This window comes from Oreochromis niloticus, linkage group LG1, assembly GCF_001858045.2.
Source record: "Oreochromis niloticus isolate F11D_XX linkage group LG1, O_niloticus_UMD_NMBU, whole genome shotgun sequence".
NCBI lineage: Eukaryota > Metazoa > Chordata > Actinopteri > Cichliformes > Cichlidae > Oreochromis > Oreochromis niloticus.
Window position 1 is genome coordinate 30,770,899 of NC_031965.2, and position 16,255 is coordinate 30,787,153.

At 40.0% G+C, this 16,255-nt stretch overlaps 1 protein-coding gene across 5 annotated transcripts in view; it reads right to left on the bottom strand.

The window, feature by feature from the left end:
• The window catches only part of fto (FTO alpha-ketoglutarate dependent dioxygenase), a 123,895-nt gene that overhangs the window by 63,871 nt on the left and 43,769 nt on the right, over positions 1–16,255 (bottom strand). For all 5 annotated transcript variants that reach the window (XR_002062527.2, XR_265660.4, XM_005447643.4 and 2 more), the window contains exon 7: positions 14,257–14,376. Coding sequence is in view for 3 of the 5 variants with exons in the window: in XM_005447643.4 (XP_005447700.1) it covers positions 14,257–14,376 (120 nt within the window). In the remaining 2 variants the exon portion in view is untranslated. The remainder of the gene's footprint in view (positions 1–14,256; positions 14,377–16,255) is intronic.

Here is a 16,255-nt window from a genome sequence, read left to right on the forward strand (position 1 = left end):
TGTGCCTCTTATAATTTAAATCTGTGTTAGCAAGCCTCTTCCCCACAAAAATGTGTGAATGTCTGTTTGCATGGATAACTGTGTGCATGTATGATCTAGTGTTTAGAAGACCCGGTGCTGAGAGAGGCCTTCAGGTTTAGCCCCGGGCTGATCCCCGGGCCATTTAGACACCCTGCTGGTTGTTTACTGGTCAAGCCCAACCTCAGTCAAACTCAGCCAGATCACAGTCCTTTATCGCTGGGCCTGTGTTAGGACTAATCAGCCCCCTCTTTTCTTGTATTTACCCCTTGATGACAGTAGCTGTCCTCAGCCTACACCTCTCTCAGCCTGACGCTGACCACAGATGTCCCCCTGACCCAGGCCACATCGCAAGGTGAATAAGAGGACAAGACGTTCCTTGGTACTCTTTTCATTGGTCCCCAGACCCCATATTCAACCTTGTCTATTTTACTAAAGTTAGGCATAAACATTTCCGGGCCTGTGCAGAGGTGGGGAAGATAAACAAACATGCAGCCAAGCTGAGGTGATATTTTGGTTAGTGGAGAGCTAGAGTGATGATAGTGTTCCAAGCGAAGGCTGGCTGGAGGGCAGCCTGGGGCAGCTCACTAACACCTCGAGCCAGGACTGTATCTTAACACCAACAAGCATCTGTCTAGTCTATCACATAAGGGCATGTCACTCATTCAACATAGAATAATACAATAGGAAGATTGTTGCTGCACATAGAGCAATATGATTTAGATTCTTTATAAGGAGGAGCTGTCAGTGGTCACATAAGAGCTAAGAAGCTGAAAGGCAAGAAGGTTAAAAAAAAAGATGCATGCAGAACTGAAAGTTTGCACTCCATAAACCAGACCTACTAGCTGACCACCAGAGTGTCTGAGAAACTCTTAACACCCAATGAAAATGCCTTAGCTGACTTTATCCCAGGACTTTCCGGGGACTCCAAGTACTCTTAAGCTCACTGGCACTCTCTTTTAGGGAACCTTTCATGTCTGCAGGCCACAAATGCTTCAATTCCAAAATGAGCTCCCTTATTAACTTGTTTAAAAGACAGAGGTGAATTCTAGACTAGAACACCATCCAGATGATGACTAGATACTTAAAATAGGAAGGAGGCAAACAAACTCACAAGTAACACTAAACATTCCAGAAATTTGGCTGGTGGCTGGTGTTAATTTGCCACAACAGTGCCTCCCAGCCTAACTGCACCTCTGTCATACTGGCAACCTCCCCATAGGTCTCCTTGCCACTAGCATGTGTAACAGCCCAGCAAAAAGCCAGCAGACTCCCTAGTGTTTCTGTTTGCCAACATCTCACTGTGCCCATATGGAGGCAAGAATGGAGATAACTAGTAATCCATCCTACTGGTCGTGACTGTTAAGCCATCACTGTGGACTTTAAACAAGATCCGGTCTCTATTAAATAGTATTTCTATCATTTCAAAGGCTTTTTTATTGAGTGACTCATATTTGAATACTTCACATGAAAATTAGGAAAATAATGAAAAAATAAAGGCAGTCTGGGTTTGAAACCCACAGCTGGCTGGGACTTTTCTGTGTGGAGTTTGCATGTTCCTACTGTTGGTACAGGTTCTCTCCAGGTACAAGATTAGGTTAGGTTATTGTCAATTCTAAACTGGCCATAGGTATTAATAACACTAAATTTGGATTGAGGAAGAGTATGGCTGGACGAAAAAAATAAATATTTTTGTTGATAACTGACAGAAAGTGGTGGAACTTTTGCAAAGCTAAATGTTTCTGTTCGACAGGACAAAGAGGTCTGCTAGTTTTAATTCTGAAAACGACTGACTTACAACTGATAATAGTGCCGGGGGAATATACTTGAGAAACATACTAATGCTGTATAAAGGACAAAGATCTACCTTTTCAGACACACACAACAACAAGACAGTTTAAAGTCAAAATTCATAATATAAATTTTGCTATATGCCAACATTTCTCCTTCTCACGGCTGTATGTTACGTCTTCTCTTCTCTCTCATTTGTCTTCTTTCAGACATTGTCCCCTTCCCTTGTTCATAAGAAGGTGTTTCTTTTTTATTGTCAGTTTCTCTTGCAAGCCTCATCACTTTGACGTAAGTTATTTTAAAAAATGCATTAACATCAACGGCTCACACACACACATACAAAAACCACACAAATACACACACTTCCTTTTCTCTCAGCTGTTTAATTTTTACTGTCCCCTTCCCACACCAAATCCAGCATAGCACTCCCGTTGAATGGTTAACACATTAGCAAGTATCTCAGGTTTTAAGATTTAACCCTTTTCTCCACATCTCCAGACACTCCATGACTTTTGTGACAGTTTAAGTTCAGCTGCTTAGCTTAGCTGCTTTCATCTCCCTCCCTACTCTAATACAAGAAACCAATATCACTTTGACCGCTGGTGGAAAAAGGCATTGAGCACCTTGCTCACAGGAATGGATAGTTTCTGGTCTCAGATGTATACAACTGGGGAGCTGTGATCCTGGCAGGGCTCGCTCCAGTCTGGACAAGGGATCTGTGTATGTTTGCTGCATGCCACCGGCGAGTTACTTTGCACTGGAGGGGACTCTCCACCGGTGGAAAAATTATATTAGCCAAGGAAGAAATAAGCCCAGACCACATTCCCTTTCCTGTGACATCACATTCAAAGTCATAAAAACTGTGTGTGTGCGTTAGTATGTGTGTGTATGGTTTTTTTTTCCCTTGCTTTGTGCCTACCATCACACGATTACAGATGGCTCAAAATTGAGGCATACCTGAAATGAAATTTACTCAGTTTCCATTACATAAGATTGGTTGATAGGGTGTGTGTGTGTGTGTGTGTGTGTGTGTGTGTGTGTGTGTGTGTGTGAGTGAGTGTGAGTGAGTGTGAGAGAGAGTGAGAGAGAAGAATGAAGGGTGTCAACACTGTTGATCGGAGTTGCCAGTGAATAAAATGAGAAATGCTTTATGAAAATGTTCACTCAAGAATAATTTAAGGAAATCTTTATTTTGTATATTTATGTCTTTTTAAATCATCTGAGCAACTGTTAACAATTTATACAATTGAAACATTCAGACCGGCGGATTCAAGGCTTTAAATTTACTCCCAATAAATTATTTTAAATCCTTTTACAGACCTATAACAATAAAAAGACTGATATATTGCACCTTTTGTTTTCTATACAGTACACATTATGACTACCGCAATTTATTTTCTATGCCAAGATCTCTAAAACATTCAATTGAAACCTTAACAACATTTATTTTTTTGATAAAACAAGATATTTTCCGCTTTGTGTGTGTGTGTGTGTGTGTGTGTGTGTGTGTGTGTGTGTGTGTGTGTGTGTGTGTGTGTGTGCACGCGCGCTTGTTGATGTGTTCTCGCAATCTCCGTGGTGACAGAAACCTAGGCCTTTCTGCCAGATTGACCTTTGCAAGGTCGCAGCTACCATCAATTATAGCAGCCAGTAAAATGGGGTTTGCTACACACAGCAGATTATATGGAGTGTAAAACATTAGAAAAATGTGTCTGAAACATCAGAGTAGCATGTCTGAAGTGACAAAGGGTGAGTGGGAATAGAGACAGTCCCAAAAAGGGAAGACCCCTGACAAGTGGTTTTGTTTGAAGCCATTGTAACACAGTCAAGTGGGCAGGGACGCTTTCTATGGGCCCACGGCAGTCCATCTTATGGACAGAATACAAGCAGGATGGAAGGACATATGCTTTGCACAGGGTCAAATGAAGCAGAACTCTCAGGCTTTTGTGGTGATCTCTTTTGGTGGCAAGAAGAAAAGCAAATCTGTTGTCAAGTTGTAGCCCAATGGGCCCACAAATATCACATAAAAATTCACCAGCCTGTTTTTTGGGGGGGTTTTTTGCAAGGCTTTTGTGTTTGACCCATGGTAAGGAGTGTCCGTCCAGTTGGCCTTAATGGCTAAACCACATAGTTCTTAGTCTGAATGAGCTCTCCAGCACACTGTGGCAGGGGCTACACACGCACTTGTGAAAACGGCACACCGGCCTGGCTAGAACGCATAATCCATCCATCACAAGAAAGCTTTGAGAGGCGCTTTGACTAATTCAGGACAATGAAGACAGAGCTGGACAGAGATATTTGCGATGAGCGTGACACTCAAGCACCTTCTGTTCTGTTGAACAGAACAGAAGGTCAGTATATGAAAGCTGAGTCTAGATTCTAGCTAGATAGCAGATTGTGATCGGCACCTCACTCTCCTGCCAGTAAAAAGCTTTTTGCTGACTGGGGCCAAAGCCAGCCTTTCTAAGCCCCGAAGTAACAGCGTTACACACAGCACCATACTTCAAGTCTTCAAAAATGCTAAACCAATAAAAAGGATTTCCATCCATCTAAACATGCTCACATAGAAGAATTTTGTTTGAGAGGGGGAATATGCCTGCAGGGGCTGAAATGTTCTGCTAACAAAGTTTTGATTGAGTAAGAGAAGTCTGAACACTAGTGATTCTTCAGTTTCTGAATCTGCCTGAAACTGAACAGGGCTTCTTATATGTCCAGTCTGACATCAAATTTGAATTACTGGTAGATGTATAGTGAAAGAATGACTGTATCTTAAGTAGAACAGATTAAGATCTACAAAATTATAGCTCGTTGCCATAAAATACAATTTAAGTGTTAGGTCTGTACAGTATCAGCCATGAAGGAAAGTTAGTTTTACACATGCCAGACTTTTTTTCAACATAATGGGTAATCAATAAATTCACTTTTGCATCACTGTCTGTAAATAACCTAACTGTACTTATTCTGCTTCGTTCTTATACATAAGAGTGGTACTGCACATGCCTGAAACAATTCTATACATACCACATGGCTATACAGTAATAGAAAATGGCAAACACATAGAGCAGCGACATATAAGTAGATTATGGACTTGCATACTCTATAAGATTCTGTCTACTTCAATCTGGCAGGGAAGTCAAAGACACCGTAGGAGCTTTTACATTCAACAATTTATGTTCAATAAAGCACCTATGCTCTTAAAAACTGTGGACTACACTGATATCATCTAATTAAGTAAAGGGAATTAAAAGTGCACCTATCGTGTTCCTAATTATTGCCATGAATCGCAAATCTATTTTACATTGTATTCAGACATCAAAAGGCAGTCAAGTTCAAACTTCTTTTTATGACACTTGTGTTTGCTTTTTGGTTGTATTTTTGGTTTAATCTTTCAACAAAGTGGCCCTCGCTGATCAGCGGCCAACCATTATTGCACATGTTGTGTGTTGAACCTTTTGATCAGCATTTGAAAACAGCCCCAGAGGACTTTTTAAAACAATCTGTTCTTTCAAATGCATTGCCATCAACTGGCAGCAGTGAAAAGGGAAAAAAAAAAATACAGACTGGATCTAATATGTGTTTTTTCTGATTATTGCTATGGTCATTTATAGCTAAGGAAGTCATTTTAAAACTGCTAAACTTCTACAATGTTTATATTGGGATAATATTTTTGTTTTTGGAAAATGAATATGCAAAAATTACTTCTAATATGTGTTAAAAAAATACATTCTAAACATGTTTAATTTTCTTTTTTTACATATTTAGTATATCTTCCCTCCCATTGTGTTATGAGTGTATGTGGATGTGTGATTACGCCTCACCCAGGGAGGCTGATTAGAGTGGCTAAAGGGTGTTTATGAGACAGTTAGCCGGGAGGAGATGCCACCCTGCCGCTCTCACCCAAATAAAAGAGCCATTTATTACATCCAACATGACCCTCTCATTACACACAAATAGGAATTAATGAGTGCTATATTGGGCACTCCCAGCAGAGCGAGGCAGGGCCCACTAAAGGACTAGCTTTAATTACACTGTCCTACATCTCACCCATTTAACACCACCCATCAGATCACTCTATCTGCAAGGGAAGGGTAGCAGGGTGGAAGATTAGTATTACTTAAGAGGATGGCCAATGAATGTAAAACAGGATCGATAGTTAAATCACACACAAAAAAAGCTACCTGTTACCACCAGTACACTTTTAGGCTGTTTAATACAAAAACACACATCTCAGGTTTTCTCTACTAGGATATCCTCTTCATACTGAACATGGCAGTTTTGAAAGGTGCACAGTAAAGCACTTCCCAAAATGCTCCCAGGACTTACAGGGCCTTTTCCAGTTTCCAGCGTCAGCTTTTCATTTGTCTGATTTACTTTAACTCACAGATCCTGATACCAACTTCACTGTTTACCTTTATAACTTTCTTCCCCAGACATCAGGAAAAGTCACAACCACCCTGTCTTATTTTCCCCCCTGCTCCACTTCCCTAAACCACCTCCATCTTCACTCCCCCCCAAAAAATTATACAATTATCATCCACAATCTTTTCCCATATTTTCTCCTTTTCTTTGCGTTTCTTCAAGCGAATCAGGCAATTTTACAGCGTCTTCCCACCAGAATCATATCATTCTCTCCACCCTCTCCACACATATTGTTTTTAAACAGGACTGTGTATTTTAAAACCCAGATTGCTGCTCCAAACATGATGGCTGCTCCAGTGATTTTGAAGAATTAGCGTGGTACCAAGGTATTAAATACTTGTTATTTTCCTGTACTAGTTGCAGACTTAAACAAAGGAAGTGATCATGGATTAAATTTCCACCACCTCTGATCCTTTACATGTAAGCTTGCTTTGGAGATGAAAAAAAATACTGTTATCTGAAACTTTTTTTTAATTTATTGCGTGAACAGTGTATATCAGCTTAATTCCGTAGTTTTTGACCCCGCTTGTGTGTCATAATAACAAATAACAGACTGCTATGTCATAACCTAAAGACGATATGTTCCATTTTTGTTCTTAGTTAGGGTCTTAGGGGATTTTTTTTTCATTGTTCACACTGAGGATCCATAGTTGGGGTGGGCCGTTTTCATTTTCATTAATTGGTTTCATTTATTGTTTCACAATGTGTGGGCGATATAAAGCCCCCTGAGACTCTGATTAGAGACTGTACAAATAAATGTGAAATGAATTTGAGCTGACGTGTAGATAAACAATAATAAGGATATCAACCACATGACCTGATAAGGATCTAGATTCAGATTTAAATGATTTTATTAAAAGTGTGTGCATAAAGTTCAGAGTATGAGAACTCTATTTTTGTTCTCTGCGGCTTACAGAGCTCAGCAGCACATTGCAATATGCATACTGCTATTTCTGAATGCGGGGAAGATTGTACAAGCTGTCTTCATATATTCAATATTCAAAAAGATTAATATTTTCCTAAAACTACATAAATTGAACAATTTTTTTTCTTTGCTTTTTACAAATCAGAGTGTTTTCTTGTGTTTGTGCCAATATCTTTTACTAAACCATTTTGACATGATTGCCTGCAAGAGTAAACAATTACACCTGGATCAAAGTGCTGGAATAATTTTATGTCAGGTGCTAGTTAGTAGTGATGTTTATAACAGATTGGGGGTTTCAGTGAGATGCTCTGAAATCTCTCTTTCATCTTTTTAAACTTTCTTTCCCATCAAGGCACTTTTCAACAAATACACAGTCCCTCGCTGCATCTCTCCCTCGCCCTCTCTCTCGCTCTGTTGGTATGACACATGCAGCTGGGCCCTGCAGCCAACCCCAGCGTCCGCACTGAATGCGATTAAGCTGAGCAGTGATTAATCTGGGCTGCCCCATAATTCCTCTTTACCACTTTAATGGATGTTATCTCCCCTCCTCTGAAGGCTTATCTTGCTGATCAGGGCCAAGGATGAAGAGAGGAAGAGGAGGGGGTGGCTATGAGTAGAAGGAGAGAAATCAAACCAAATCCATACAGAGGTAAGTAAATGAATAAGAAAGTAAATAAGTAAGTAAATAAATAAATGTGGGGATTGAGGGAGCTGCTAAGCGGATAAGGCAGATCAGTCTCTGTAAAGTGCTCATTTGTTTTCTAAGAAGACGAGACAAGCCGCCTTCAGAGCCCACTGATACAGTAAAAACACTGTCAACATCACAATTCACAGACAAACAAAATAAATTATCCAAACTGCTGTCAATAAAACTCTCCATCCCCACATTGTAAAGATGGGGTGTGCACAATACTGTTGCTGACAGTCATCGGTACAATGACAAAAAAAAGCCATTGTTTCATGTGCAGCTTCCACATTGTCATGTACAGTGAATAATCCTGGTAATAAATTCCAATTTTAGTCATCCACGTTCCTGAAGCAAGTTTACTCAGGTCAGCTTTATGAAGGAAAAGGCAACACCTCTTCCCACCTCAAGAAGACTACAATGAGCTACCTATGTCCTATTTTTGGGAAATAATTACGCATATAAATGAGGACTCATAATCAGTTTAAACTGGAATTCATCAAACAGTGAGCTGCATTCAGATTTGGTTCACTGTCACATACTAATATGTTGTGAAATACTATGAAGTTTGACAACAAGATTGCAGCTCCATGCAGACATTTTACCACACCTGTGTGCTTGCCACTTTTATTCTGCTATATAACATTAAAAAATATCTAAATATTGCATTACATAATAGCAACTTTGAAATATATTCAGGAATAAAAAATTAAAAATTGTAGCAATAGTCGCCATTTCAGATATCACCACAGAGCTTTTTTAAAACTTTTCTAAATGGACACCGGCGTATTTTAAAGTATGAGTATCAATGTCTGTCCTAGTGTTTTTTGTCCTTCAGTGTCTGTGTTCATGTATATAAATGCGAGAGTATGAGCCTAGCAAAAGACTGACAAGGTTAAACCTGTTCAAAGCTCTTTTTTTCCCTGCTTCGGCTTACAGCGATGCTGCAGCGAGATTCTGTCATAGACAAACCTCTGTGGGATTCCATTCAATACTACTGTACATCTTTAGGTACAAAGCTGCGGGCTGCATTGGCTCCAGGTAACATAAACGCTCCCTTCAAGCCACCGCGTATCTGCCCATGAAAATTCTCTAAAGGGGTTTAAGCATTTACGCAGAAACACTATCAGGCACTGCCGAAAATTCAGCTTACCCTGTTGAATAGGGACTTCAAAGAGAATTGCAAAATACCTTTCCACCGCTACATTTTCTCCCCACTCTTTTTCCTCACTCTCTCCATGTGTGTCTTCCTGCTTCTTTTCATTTTATATTTCCAAACACAAGCTGCTGCATGATGTAAAATGTATTATCAGCCATATATTTCCTCTTTAAATGAATAATAACAATAATCTCTGAGTAATTTCTTTTTTATACAGCTCCATTTTAAATAGGGCAAAGCAAGCAAGCTTATATACAGCTGCAGGTAAACAACGCCAAGCAATTATGAACGTGTGGATTAGGCCTCTACTCTATGTTGTGCGATAAGGAGAAACAGCTGCTACTATCCAGGTAACAGCACATATTGACTGTCAATGAAGGATAAACTACTGTGCAGCTGCACATTTACTTCCTTCGCACACACTGCGGCCACACTGCACCCCCCACACACACACAGACACGCGGACAGAAACATACAAATAAATCTGAAGCCATACACACAGACACATTTTCGCACACGCTCTATCTGTGCGTAAGAACCGCACAGAATTGAATATAATAAACGTATAAGCCTATTTACGTAGTGTGGAGCTTTAAATGCAAAACAATATGATGCATAAACCCAGTGTGATTTAATGTAAGAGATAATAAATGGCTTCATAATGAGCAATAAAAATGGTCTTTAAGCAGTTTACTGCTTAGTTCACACTTATAATTAATCTGGGTTCCATGTGTGCATATAAAGTGGATATAAAACTCTGCCTAACTGTGCAAGTTAAGCGGCAAGCAAAGGAGAAAAATTACTGCTGGTAAACATCTGCAACGTGATTCAGCTTTAGCCCCTAGCTTTTTAAAATATACTGCCTTTTTCTCTCACCTGGACCAGCACGGCAAGCTCTCCAAATAATGCATTACAAAAAATTGCTCCCTAAAATTATTTACGGCGTAACGCACAACAGAAACCATAACATTTATAATGTTTTACAAAGCCATCAAATAAGTGGAGAGGGGATTAATTGCCCCGGGCCGACCTTAAAATAATTATTTTGAGCGGTGCAACTCTAAACTCCAATGAAATTGATACACTTTGATAATTAGATTCTTGGCACTGACCCGCTGAAGTCAATAAAGGTTATTAAGGCCAATTGCTGTCTAAACGCATTACGGGCAGAGTAAACTGTCCGTCGGAGGCCCCTGCTACTTCAGCGCCAATATGATAATCCATTCTCCGTCCTGGGGGTTTCTTCCCTAGCGCCTGTGTCTCCACTCTGCCATACAAAACCAGATTGGATTCGCTTAACCTTTCCAGGACTTTGATCAAATGAGCTCACACAGCAATAACATTTACATTGACCCCTCCACTCTTGCTCCCCCCACACGCACACACAGTACCAGCAGTTTTTTTTTTTCTACCTCCCCCTCTCCCGCATCCCTCATTCTCCAACCCCTCCTCAGCACGTTTGCTCAATAACCTAATCAGCTACTGATGGCGACCAGGCCAGGTTCTGTATGATTGCAGTGCAGCCCTCCTCGGCTGCCCAGATTGTTTCCAAAGACTGCTATTACAGTGAGAGGAGAAAAAGAAATGGTCGCCAAGCGCATCTCGGCTCATAAGCATACACATGCATGCAAAAGCCAGCCTCCATTATAAATCAAAGAAAGCAAATTTTGTGACACAGGGAGGAAAAAAAAAGAGAGCATATATATATATGCACATACTGTATGTGTGTGACCAAACCATTGAAAAACAGGGACTGACAGGCTGGGTGAACGGTGTAGAGGAAGACATGGCCCCGATACCACTTCCTGTTTTGTACATCTTGAAGTATACAAATGTATTCAACTGAATGGATCCCGTTTATTATGAAAGCAGATTAATTTCCTTGATATGTGTTGAAAAGATTTCCATCTACAAGGCTCGTTCTTCTGTCAAATGAGGGAGAAAGTGTGAGAAAGGGAGAAATACAGCAAGGTAGCGGGAGCGAGAGAGAACAAGAGAAAGAAAGAAAGGGAGAGAGAGAGAGAGAGAAGACGGAGTGCATTGAAATCTCTTTGCATCCGGTGGCTTTTGAAGTTGTGAGATGAGCAGCCACAGAAGTCAGGAAAGTGACAAATTAGGGAAAAAGCTGTACTGTGCAAGCAGAGCTGCTAAATCAATTAAAGTCATGCCGAGTGCATACATTAACATCAATGGCTCACACATACACGCAAACACAGACACACACGCATGCACGCAGGACAGGGAAAAAAGAGAGGGAGATATGCTCGTGGGCTCGCTGTCGCTTCTCCCCCACAGTGAAAAGAGAAAAGATAAAAAATACCACACCGGTATTTAAAATATTCTGCATAAAGCCAAGACTCTCTGTCTATTGTCACTCAGATGGAAGCTATTCATTGTTGCTAGTTTAAGGAAATGTCACTATTGTATGATAGCCACGATAGCAGAGTCCCGGGGGAACACAAGGCTGCGAGCCAGGTCTAAACGGACTTCGGCACCCTGGATCACAGGGGAATGTAAAACCTTTAAGTTAATGCCCTTCTTCCATGCTGCCGAAACAACCTTTACCTTACGTACAGCCACACCTTCCCACATACACACATAATATAGTTTTGCTGTTCATTCACATAGCCATGCTTGAAGATTATTCAAGAGCCGGATTCTTTGTTTCTATCAAGGAACCACATGAATTCATGAGGCACCAAAAAGAGTGGACTTGTTTTGTTTCGGGTCTTTATTTATTTATTTATGTATTTTATCAGAATGTCATTCAAATGGAAGGATGAGCATTTGCATGACAACAGGCTGAGGAGCAGAGAGGGAGCCCCAGGGAGAGACAGTATCCATAAACAGGAGCTAGTCACCCCATATTGCAATATTCTTCATACAGACTAACAAACGCATACATAGCCCAGCGCATCCCACGACAGTGTGTGCTAAATATGACAATAAAGAGGGGAAGGCTGGCTGTTTGTATTGCTGTTTTAGCAGGATAAAACAATGCGCTGCTTTATTGCTCAGCACAGTGTATAAAACAATACAGTGTCATTTTATAAACCCTATTTAAAGAGACATATATTTGCTATTCTAAAACACCCATGGTAATATCAAATTTGACAAAAATAATCCTGTATTAATATATACTCTGCAGGCAAGAGAAAAATCTAAGTAAATAAATGGTAAACAGCGTCTGCACACAGTAGGTCACTTGTATTTCACTAAATTATACTATGCTGTCAATTGCCAGCTTCAAAGTGTAAAATATATGCAATAAAGAAATGTGAGGGGAAGCCACATAATTTAAATAACTCAAAGTAATTTAGAGAAATGTGTTTTAATCTAACGGCAGAAAAGCCACAGCTTTCAAAACCACCGAAAGGAAAATCTATAAGTCACATCTATAAAGTGCTTTTCATCAGCATATCAGAGGTCGATGCATGTATGTAAATATTGCTGGCAAGAGCAATAATGTTGTCTTTCATCACAATAGTGAATCATTACCTTTATGCACTCACTAGTGTATTATTTTTTGCACGGGTTCAATATGCATTCCTGCAGAAGACATACTTGCTTTTGTGTGACGTGACACTGTGATTAATTACATTTTGTGCCAAAGTATTTAATCTGTAAAATTAATGTTCCAATAAACTCATGTTAATGTAATTTGTGATATTTAAAATACCCATGCATTTATTGTTACACATGTATTATTACCTTATTTTAATTATTGCATTTTGTTGATTTAGCTTTTTATATTTTTCTAAAAACAACTGGTTTACTTTTTTCCCCGCATTGCATAAAATCTGACATTAAGTTCCAACGACATGGCGGAAATCCACATTTGGTCACACACATTTTTTTATAAAATGCATAGTGGACATGGTTCACTTGCCCATTAGAGAGACATGGAGACACAGGAACAGAGAGGGAGAAAGACCTCACATTTCACTGATGCCCTTTTCTAAACACAGGTCCAAATCACACACTTCATCTGGGCACGGAGGTAAAGCTCTAGATGAGTTTAGCCCCTGTCTACTAACACCCCCACCCACCCTCTGCCAGGCTGTTCAACTGTGTGAGAGAGAGGAGGAAAGAGAGACTATGACTAGAGCTGAGCAGCAGCGGCACTGTTCTCCTCCAGCTCCAGTCTTTATCCCCGCCTGAGCATTAGATGTGATTACTGCTCAGCGCTCGACACTGACAGAGACAGAGAGCTCCCAGAGACAGCAGGAGTGGGTGAGAGACATAAAGAGACAGAGAGCGAGGAAACGAGGAGCACAGCTCTCTCGTTCCCTCCGATGCTGCTACAGTGATACAAGAGTGCCCCCTGCTGCTTCTGGTGTCTGGGTGTTAAACACACACACACACACACACACACACATATACATACATGTGCACGCACTCTTTGAAATCCAGCTATGAGAGTGGGACTGCACAGAACTTGTGGGGGTATACCAAAAGCGAGACCAAGCATATGACTGTGTGGCTTTCCGCGCTGTGTGTCTACAGCGTGAGTATGTCTGCGGCACACAGAGAATTTACAGAACAGAGCTGTGACTAAGGTGACTTAATTATGAGTCTGACATTACTAAGTGATTCCTTTACAGTGGTGTCTAACTAATAGCTACGTACCCACGTTCCGCTCCCATAAAAATTCTGTGAGGCTACGATTAAACACTTGACACATCCTTAATAGTGTGGCATGGTAAGAAGATAGACAATATACCATGTAATTTTAAACACACCCTCTCTGGTGAGCGGTATTATTGGACAGCAGATCACTTGTGTAGTTTGTGTAAGAAGCACAAGTAGAGGCGTGTTGAGCATTTAGTTGAAAGCCTTATTTTTGCGTGACAGCCTTACTACACTAGCAAAGAAACTCCTCATATTTTGGATAAATGCTCTCATTTTTATTTGTGTTCCTATATTTTGAGGGTATTACCTATAAAGCAATAGTAGTAGTGTTTTAATATACATTATAATATATTTTTAATATAAGGAAAATACTTAAACTAAACCTATGAACTGTTTTCATCTATGTCTCAGAAAGAAATATCAGTGTAAAACCTAAAAAGCTAAACTCGCACAAAAATATTTTATGGTAAACAGCCTTCAAACTTAAATTGAGATAGATTTTATTTAACCATTAAAGTCTTAGTGAAGTAATCTGTGTGACAATGAGTTGATGCCAAATGCAGTAAAAGTCAGGAAACCAGAGAGCAAAGCTGTCATGTGACTAGCAGTGTGTCTAAGCAGTCTTACCATGGTCTCCATGAGCTTCCAGTCCTTCTCCAGCTGCTCCATCGGTCTGGTCCACCAGCTGCAGAACCGAGCATAACGCTGGCCCTGAAACCAGTACTGCCGCAGCCACTCAAACTCCACCTTCACACACAAATACATGGAAAACAAAAACGTTGTTCAGAGAGACAACTTTCATCTGATGTTTACATAGATTATATATGCATTCCTTTCCCTGTTCTTTTCACTAAGTACATATCTAAGTAGAACACTCCTGAATACACAATCTTGACTTTTCTATTTAGATACATTTTCTTGTCAGAGTGTGAAATTATATGAATGTTTTTACAAATACAAAAAAATGTCTTAGTCCCTTGTAAGAAATTAAATTGGACATGATTTTGCACTGGAAGAAAATGACACATTACCTTGAAATCATACTTGCTAATTCCATCTTTGAATTGTTGCACATTCTGTTTGTCACAAAATAGTTTCAAAGCGTGTTCACTCATTTTTGACATGTGAATAAAAAAACATCCCACCACAAATAGTACAAACATTGGTCATGTCTTTAAGTACAATAACACCCTCAAAACAATTTAGACACAAACAAGCCTACTGTATGTCTGCTCACACACACACACACACACACACACACACACACACCTTCCATTGAGCACACCTGAAAACTCCGCCCTCTCCTTCCTTTCCTCATTCTCTTCCCTCCATCCCCTCCTCTCCTGCTCCGTCTGGAGATGACAGTCTTTACTGCCGAGCCGCTCCCCTCTCCTCCGCTGGGAGTGTTTTTGTTTCCTGCTCTTTTGAAGTGCTGATTTAATCCTCGCACGGATGCTTCACGTAGCCAGGTGTAGCCTTTCTATTTCCAAGTGTTTGTGTGTTCGTACCTGAACTGTATGCGCATCAGTGCATTTGTGCCCTTGCAAGTATCTGTCTGCATAAATGTGTGAGCGTCTTTGTTAATGTGTATACAATCGCCAACGTAAATGTGAATGTCAAAGATTGCCCCAACTGCCACCAACGTAAATGTGAGACGCTGTGAGTTTCCCTCCCCCAAAACATTCTACAAAGCATCATCCACCGAAAACAATGCACGCTCCATTTCATGTTGACGTAGACAACTGTACAACACAAAACATAGTTTCATACAATGGAAACGCATATAAAATAGCACGACGAGAGCCATTGTTCCTTTTCTGAAAAGTAGTTTGTTTATTGTTCTTCTAACAGAGCATTAGGCAAGCAGAGCTCTTTTACAGCTATGAACAGTCATCGAAACAAATTTAAAGCACATTTATTCCAGCTGAGCGCTCCCATAAAATAAAACTATAATTTGGGTGATCCAAAATTGTCATCCAACTTTGACAAATTACGTTCATATATATAACTAACGCTGCACTGACTAAAAAGTCACGGAGACCCATCTTCAGTTTGAGTTTTAGTTTGAGCGACATCCACCGTAACTTTTTCTCTAGCACAAAAGTTTGAACAGGCCTGCAACTGAGCAAAAGATTGTCAGAAAATATGGCATAAAGTTTTGTCTCAAAGTATATTCGCAATTAGAATCAAGTAGTATGAATTATACTGATACTGCATTTTTAAACCTGCAAGTGTATCACAGGCAAAAGCAAGTATAGATTCAGCAAGAACTTTCCTGTCCTGTCTTCACACCTCACACTGTTGGAATCCATATAACTTCCACAATCCAACATTTATAGTAACTTTATATAAGGATTTACCAGCTGTCGTGAAAAAGGAGCGTTGATTATCTTCAATCTTTAGTTCAAATTTTTCACTCTTGAAACTCTTAGATTTTTCCATCTTTGAGTGCAGCAATTCAACAAACACTTTAAATTACGAAGCTTGGTCAGATTGTGAAGCATAATCTGTTCGAGAGTCACATGACTCTTAGATTAAACTAACTTTATTAGCAGTAGCAGCATTAAGATGGATTATGTGTGTGTAAAGGATGTTTTCCTAAACTGAGTTTGTTTTTAAAAAAAAA